General features: G+C 36.5%; 1 protein-coding gene across 1 annotated transcript; it reads right to left on the bottom strand.

Annotated features, from left to right (window-relative positions):
• Positions 1–4,295: 4,295 nt before the first annotated feature.
• On the bottom strand, positions 4,296–7,868 carry LOC121999753. Its single transcript, XM_042554392.1, has 2 exons — positions 7,743–7,868; positions 4,296–4,964 (listed from the first exon to the last, which is right to left on the bottom strand). The coding sequence occupies exons 1-2, from the start codon at positions 7,866–7,868 to the stop codon at positions 4,296–4,298; spliced, it is 795 nt and encodes a 264-aa protein (XP_042410326.1).
• Between the last annotated feature and the right edge of the window lie 703 nt (positions 7,869–8,571).

Below are 8,571 nucleotides of genomic sequence, written 5' to 3'. Positions count from 1 at the left end.
TTCCACTAAAATACATGGCTGCTCATGCTTGTTAAATTAGCAAGGAAAACTAACTGTATACTTCAATTTAAAGAGCTATTGGAAGCAAATGAACACATATATGCATATGTATCAATTATCTTTTACAGCCAAGTATGTGCAAGATACTTTAACTATTCATATGTCAAGATGTGATAATTTTGCTGTCAGGTTACATTTGCACAATACACTATATATGAATCAAAGCATTCACACTTGAAACATAACCCGTCAGACACAATTTAAATCATCAACAAGTTATGCAACAATAGTTTAAAACAAGGAATTATACGGTCAAGTCTATAGCTTATGAAATTAAAAACATATGAACTTTAAAACTAAACTTGTGTAGAGACATTTGGAGCTCAAAATTCAATACATATATGAACATTTAAGTCCCCAAATGTGGTGATCTTGTTTCTGTGGTCACATAAATACACTAGACTTTACATGATTGAAGTAATCCATACTTAAAATAGAGTTTGTACAGGCACATTCTTAGACAGTAACCAACACGCGAAGTGTATAGCTTGAGCACATAATCTTTTTGGCCAAATACCAAGCTAAGGCAGTAACCATGTGAATTTACAACACGTTTGTGTAAGAACATTTAGAACTCAAAAAGAAAATCATATCTTATCCAGTTACAACATCTACACCATAAATTTGTTCATGAGTCCTAACACCTAAATAATCAATCTCTTCTGTTTCCCTCATGCAACCCACGACAGAGTCATCCTAAACCCCCAAATTCAATCACTTTCAAAGCATGATTCGGAAACAAGAAGTAACAAGGAAAACCACTTATCCAAGGATTTCATCTTTATTCATGTAAATAATATCTACACTTATCCAAGGTTCACCGCAGCAATCATCTAAACAAGGAAGCTCACGGCAGATTCAAAAACAAGGAGAAATACAATCCGAAAATCACTCCTACCGCAAGTGAGAAGCTACTTACAGCGATTTCTTGGACTTACAACCGAAGGAGGAAGGAGGTTCTAGGGTTCGGAGACTTGCAACTCTCGGCCTCTTCTTGTGCCCGCGGGTTCACCTTGCCGAGAGGAGCTCGGATCTGTGAAGAACCCGCGGAGAAGGGTGCTCGCCGGCCGCCGGAGTTGCCTAGGTACTTGCTGCGTTTTCGCCCGAGAAAGGGAAACGCCGTCGCTCGCGAAGAGGAGAAGGGGAAAATTTCGGGTTACGGTAAGAAGAAAAACCTAAGTCCTCTTTTATCACTAGGGTTTTTATTATCTAACTACTGTTTAAATATATTTCGTTCCATATTTACTCACAAAACGTTTGCGGAACAATTGGCTAACTGGGTTCGGTTAAGGTTTGGTTCGGGTTCTAGGTCTTCGGTTCGTATCTCGGCTTGGACATTATTTTTGTTAAAACTTCTTTCATTTTGTAAAAATATCAAACGACCTCCAAAAATTACATAAAAATAATCTAAAAATCTCTAGATTATTTCTATAGCATTTTTAAATATTTTTAAATTACTTTTAGGACTCGAAATGAGGAAATTCAGGTTGTTACATTGAATAAGTAAAAAAAAAGAGTATTAGCGTTGTTTTTTTTTCTCTTTCTTATTTCTGCTGCGTACTTATTAATTTTTTACGAAAAAACGGTGTGCACTATCCCCCCTGGCGCTTTTCGATTCTACATGAACATGATCTCGGGAGGCCTTACAGATGGAGATTCCACTCGAGCTTGAAAAGCTCATGATAGAAGGCTGGGGATTTATACATTTAGCACCAGTCGAGGAAGATGAAAAGACTCTACAACTGGTTTTGGGCCTGAGGATTTGGTAGGCATCAAGGTCCCATAATGATGCTTTAGTGATTGAGATTTTCATCGCCAACTACCAGGTGAAAATAGTGTTCACAAGCAGTTCTATTAACATTCTTTTCAAAATGACTCTTGACCAAATGTAGCTAGACGAGAAGAACTTCATCCTATACACACTCCCCTATATAGATTTATAAGGCACGAGGTGCAACCGATCTGTCAGATTAACCTATTCCTCTCCTTAGGGGAGGAACCACTAATACAGATTCGACAAGCATCCTTTATCATTGTGAACACATCTTCTACCTACAATGTCATCCTCAAGAGGTTGACACTAAGTACCTTCCAAGCAGTGGAAGGGTATTTGACATATCTTTATCAGTACGAGAGGTATTAGAAGCAGGTGGTTCAAGAATGGACTGTTCTAAGACATATAGTTTCCTTTCTTGCTTGAGAACAAATTTCAAATTACGATATCAGTTCAAGAAATTAGCTTAATTGAGTTTGCCCTTCACAAGAATAGATCGCAATGATAAGACATTTGACGTATTTGTAGACATGGTAATATACAATAATAAGTGTAAAATAAGTATCATAAAATAGATTCACTTAATTATGCCTTTAATTAAATGATTCCCCCATTAAATTGTAAGGTTGGGTAAGAGCAAATTATGGATATAGGTAAATATAGTTTACCTATACTACTGGCCATAAACTCAATAGAGATTATTATATTTTAGTGTGCCAAGATCCATATTTTACCTTATTTTAAGTTAACTTTGGTTAATCGTCTAAATGTTGGCTATTTAAATAGGTAACATTTACCAATTATATTGAATGCAACTCTTGGATTATTAGGTGAACAATACAATTTGTTCTTTGACCATCTAATGATGGAGTTATTACCATCTAATGATGCAGTTAATAACTTTGTGTCTCTAAGTTCTCGATCCTATTAAGATAACTTAGATAAGCCACAACTAATGTTTGATAAGTTGGATATTACAATTATCCTATCACATTCTACCAAGATATATAGTCCATTTCTAATTTAGGTAGTTTTCTCATCTATATATCCTTGAGTTAAGACTCTTTGCCGCACTTTCTCTAAGTGTATCTGTGCCCATTTTGTTCTCTTTTAGATGTGTTGGTAATTCTGGTAATTGAGTTGCCGAAGGAGCTTTGAGTAATGAGAATTTTTGCTCTAGTTTATATTGGACTGCACCATTTGTAACCTTTGTGAACTATGTGGATATTGATTCTTTTATTCCTTAAGGGAATCCGTACGCAGCATAAACAAGTGCACACCGTTTTATATATATATATATATATATATATATATATATATATAACTATGTGGATATTTCTTTTATTCCTTAAGGGAATCCGTACGCAGCATAAACAAGTGCACACCGTTTTATATATATATATATATATATATATATATATATATATATATATAAAATGTATCAAAAATAAATTATGTTTATTTATAGACTACGTTTGGTTGGGTGTAATGTAATATAGCATGTAATATAATCAAATTTGTAATGTAATGTAATGTAATGTTGATTACATTACTACATTTGATAATGTAATGAATGTAATCTTTGATTACAAAGTGATTACATTCTTTTGTTTGGTGTCCATTATTTTTTATAAGGAATGTAATTCATATTATTATAAAATGATAAAAATATTTTGTGGCCTCTATCGACAGTCGCCACACCTCTGCTAGAGTTTGCGGTAGCCATCGGCAACCAGCGGCCGGCGATCGACGGCCGGTGGCGGTTGGCGACCGGCGGCGGCCGGCGACCGACGACGGCCGGCGACCGACGGCGGCCGACGACCGGCGGCGACCGGCGGCGGCCGACGACCGGCGGCCGACGACCGGCGGCGGGCGGCGGTCGACGACCGGCGGCGGGCGGCGAGCGGCGGCCGGCGGCGGGCGGCGGTCGACAACAAATTAGGGGTATATTCGACATTTAAACTTTGGTGAAACAATGACCTCGTAATGTAATCAGATTACATAGCATTTGCTTTGTAATCCAGATTACAAATCTTCACTACCTTTTATAATCCAGATTACATTACATTACAAGTTTTAAATCAAACCAAACAAAATAATCGACTTTGTAATATAATCTGGATTATATTACAAGATAGATTACATGCTACCAAATATAGCCATAATGTATAAGCTTGTTCAGGCCAAAGGGCGGTGGTTGAAACATGTAGCAATTTTGTTTCTTATACGAGAAGAAAATCACTTTTTAAGTTTCAATTGTTTTTTTTTTTAATGGATTCATCAAAGGGAACGAGCCAACTCAATTTACACGCAGCCATGCACATTTGTATGTTTTGTAATCCCACTTTTGATGGATCAAATCCTTCGATATCAACAGATTCAACACGAAGGAGAAAAAAAAGAGAAAATAATAATTAATTAATTTTTCTCTAAAATAAAGAAAAAATGAATGGAATCATCATCAACAGACGAAGGTAGTCTCCATGAAGTCAACGAACTCCTCAAAATCGATCCTCCCATCGCCGTTCTTGTCGTACACCGCGATCATCCGCCGGCACGCGTCGATCCCCGTCCCTTCCGCGAGCCCTAGCCTGGCCATCACGCCCCGCAGCTCGGCGGCGTCGATGAACCCATCACGCCCCTCGTCGAACACCTGGAAGGCGGCCTCCACCTCCTCGAGGCTGGGCGCCCTTTCCCCGAACATCCCGGCCAGGTCCCCCGCCCCTTCGAACCCTCCATCCACGCCATCCCCCGCGACGCCGATGGCCTCCATGACGGCCGCCACGTCCTCGGGCGCGAGATCGAGGCGATCTTCCAGATTGCGGGGGTTGGGAGCGGCGGAGCGGCGGTAGGAGAGCTTGCGGAGGAGGAAGAACCAGAAGGAGAGAGTCTGGAGGAAGAGGAGGAGGATGGGGTCAGAGAGAGCGAGAGAGGCGGCGGCGAGAGACGACTTCTCCATGGGGTCGAGACAAAGGAAGAAGAATAAGAACTCCGTCTTCGGTTGGAAGAGGGCGGAACGGGGCCTGCGTTTACTTATAGAGGGAGAAAATGTAGGGGAGGGAAAGAGGGAGGCAGGTGCGGCGCGTGGAAGTTTGGTGGAATCAAGTAGAAGAAAAGAAAACGTTGCTTCCTGGAACCATCATCGATGGAATTTGATTTGAACAGTCAGAGCATTCGGTCCAAAATGCTTTTTCTTTTTCATAAACAAGATTATATATATAATCAGTTGGAAGCCGTCCATTTTCAACTCATCCTCCAGTAGAATGGTTCCATTCATATGGTTGTATTACATCATTCTACCTAAAATATATACTCAGTATTCTTCCATTAACTTTGATTTAGGAGTTTTATGTAATATAATATTCCATCTAGTTACTTGTTTCAATGGTAAAAGAGGATTCGTTCCTCTTTAAAAAAAAAATAATTTTAATTAGTCTCATTAATTATTCTTAGAGTAATCAATTCTATCACATGAATATTTTTCATCAGTCATCAATCCATCGGGCATCAAGATAAATCAGAAAATATACACGGAGGTCAGCTCAGAAATCTAGCATCATTTGATACATCCTCTATTTAGAGGAAAAATTTTTATAAATATGCCGTAGCTAGGGTTCGAACCGCAAGTGTCTAGGTGACAACATAGATATCCTACCATAAATATTTAGGTGATAAAAGATGATTCGTTCATCCTAGCATCTCTATAAAAATATCTCCAGATTAATAGAAAAAAAAAATAAACCATAGATGATTAAATAATACTGAAAAAAATTTGTAATACTAGTGTAAGTGTAACAAATATTTTTTTAAATAATACAAAAAGAAAAGAAAAAATTGAAGTTGATTTCAAATTCACATTTTAATAATAATAATAATAAATAAAAGAATAAAATGATTATAATAATTGTATATTTAATTTATTTGTTATTTGGTAATTAGTAATTTTTATTTAAGTAGTAAATAGAGAACTGATTATAATCTCTATTAAATTATCATTTTTATCCTTATTTAGTATATTTTTTTTTCAATATTTATTATTAAACCAAGACTATAAAAGAAATTCAAAGCCATATAATTGAATCATCTGAATTAATTAAATTTTCACTTTTCTTTTCTAAGTAAAAATTGAGGATCATGTTTTGTTTATCTGCTATGCTAAGTCAATTGGTATTACAATCGAGTTATATACCTCTTTTTCTCACCAACATCAATACTTTCTTTTGGTTGGCACTTGGCATCAATACTTTCTCCTTTCGAAAATACATGTATTTCGTCGCGTAAATTTTTAACAAAGAGGCTTACATTAATTCGATAAAATCGTTCTCACTTAATAATTACTAATTGTTTGAATTTAGTAGGCTAATTAGTTGCTATGCATTATATATTCAACTCACATATTATTTATTTCCATATATTTTACAATCATCTTCATTTGATTACGTGCTTATTTTGTCACCGTTTCAAGTCATTTTATTTATCTAATTTCATAATTGTCTCATCATTAATTACTTTGCCCCTATTTTCAATCATCTTATCTATATGTTAATTATCTTATTTGTCTCTTCATTATTTCTATTTTCTAATTTATTTCCTTAAAATTATTATGTCGTGTAATTTATAAATCCTATTACATGTCGAATATCCAAATAGGCTATATATAAGGAGAAACCCTACCATTAAAGAAATAGATGCTAGATGTGAACTTGTGGCAGAGGAGCTTAAGATCCTCCGGTCAAGAGTAGAAGACCTAAAATGTTTTAAAGTTCATGCTGCTTGTATAATCGACCAGCTGCTAAAATATATGAGTGATGAGCCCACCGACCACATATCCCTCGTAGCTCAACAATCACCTAAGGATCGACCATCTTAGAACCATCAATCAGTCATTGATGAGGAAGACTACTTTCAAAACATCCAAATTTGATCTAGAGTTAGACCTGACTTAGACCATAAATAGATATTATATCCATCGAGTTAAACTAGATGCCACCAATTTTGATGGTTAACTAGACCCAAACGGATTCCTCGACTGGGTCGCTGAGATTGAGGATTACTTTGAATGATACGGTATAACCTAAACCGAATGAGCATGATTTGCAACTAACTCGTGGGTTTGACAAAGAAATATGGCAAGAGTGGCACTATAAATCCATATTTGATAATTAATAAAATTTCAAAATTAATCTTAAAAAATACCTTCATTCTTTTCTTTCATATGGCGAAATCTCTCTTGAATTTTGATGGATGAATACTCGCTCCAACCATCTCCTTGTTGTTTTAATCGACTGTTAGTTTTTCTGAGAAGGTTGGGTTTTGATATCACTTGTTGATCCAAGTGTAACTGGCTAGAGGGGGTGAATAGCTTGCAAGTCAGATTATCAAATTCTTTTGCTTTCCAGTTTTAGCAAAGACACACGTTAGTTTAATTAATAAAAATAAACATAAAATAAAGAATAAGAGACAAAAGATTTACTTGGTTTGCAATCGGGGAGATTGCTAATCTAAGGTATAGTAAGCTCATTAAATGACTCCTTTGGTGAATGTGGAGTAGCATCTTACAGACGTTAAAATCTCATAAAAGAACTATAGAATAAGGAAATAATAGCGCAGTGTTAGTTGTCAAGTGTTGTTTATAACTCCTAAGACCAGAGCTCTATTTATAGCCTACTGGTCGAACTAGCTATTTTGCTGATGTGATATCTTCGGGCCCCTGGACCCGGTCCGGGCGCTCCAACAAGGCGCCTTATCTGCTCGCAACGACTCTTCAACGGCTTGATGATAATATTTTATCCCTGTTCGGGCGCCTGAACTTGGTCAAGGCACCTACATAAGTCAACACAGAGTTGACTTACCAGGCTGCTGCTCCGGTCGCTTTGGTGATTCTCTCGCCATCCAGAGTTGGACTCACCTTAACCCAACTCCGACCTCTCTTCAAGCAGTCTTTCTCCCTGACTTCTCGTCTCTCAAAAACGCCACACGCGTCCTTCTCGTACGCCGATGTACTCTTCCGCAGCACCTCGTCCTTCGAATGCATTAAGTCTGTCGACTTTCTTCCCGTGTCATCCTTCTCACTAGCTACGTCTTCCACTCGACTTCTTATGCTCCTAATTTCTTACACACTTAGACACAAGAATCAAATACAACATGACCTAACTTAACCCGGTTGATCACATTAAAACTTATCCGGGATACTTATAAAAACTTGATTAAACACTTCACTCATCTATTTCCTTTTTATCTCTCGTATATCACATATCATCTCAATTCACTGTTTATCATACATCAATGGAGCTATGGATGGAGTCTAAGCTTCGGTAAATTAATGGATGAATTTTTCTTGATAGATGGTTGACCTAAGAATGTTGAGCTGCCGTTGCGAGTATTTCATGATTTATCTTGGTGATCGATGAAAAATTTTTATTGATCCAAAAGTCACCCCAACATTAATCGACATAAATTAGATATATGATGTCAATTAAAAAAACACTAGAATATCTTTAAAGATAAATGCAGACACAATAAATTGTGATCATTGATTAGAACAACAATCAAAGAACTCTTTTTGTCTATTTAATACTAAACTCTCCGTCAATTCACATATCAATGAATTCAGTAACCAATTACATTAACTAATTTTATATCAATTTGATTTGTTCTATTTTGACAGTAAAATAAATTTGATCGATTTGGTTTGTCAAAAAATTCAATTTAATAGATTTTGATTTATTTAATTTAAT

The sequence above is a fragment of the Zingiber officinale genome, chromosome 7A (genome assembly GCF_018446385.1).
Source record: "Zingiber officinale cultivar Zhangliang chromosome 7A, Zo_v1.1, whole genome shotgun sequence".
NCBI lineage: Eukaryota > Viridiplantae > Streptophyta > Magnoliopsida > Zingiberales > Zingiberaceae > Zingiber > Zingiber officinale.
This window is presented reverse-complemented; position numbering and strand designations above follow the sequence as displayed.

What these genes read in the sequence shown, in the direction of transcription:
- LOC121999753 (XM_042554392.1), bottom strand. Translation starts at nt 7,868, where the DNA reads ATGCATTCGAAGGACGAGGTGCTGCGGAAGAGTACATCGGCGTACGAG. An exon ending in GAGGTCGGAGTTGGGTTAAG is followed by an intron (nt 4,965 to 7,742) that starts GTGAGTCCAACT and finishes TGATGGTTCCAG; the next exon opens with GAAGCAACGTTTTCTTTTCT.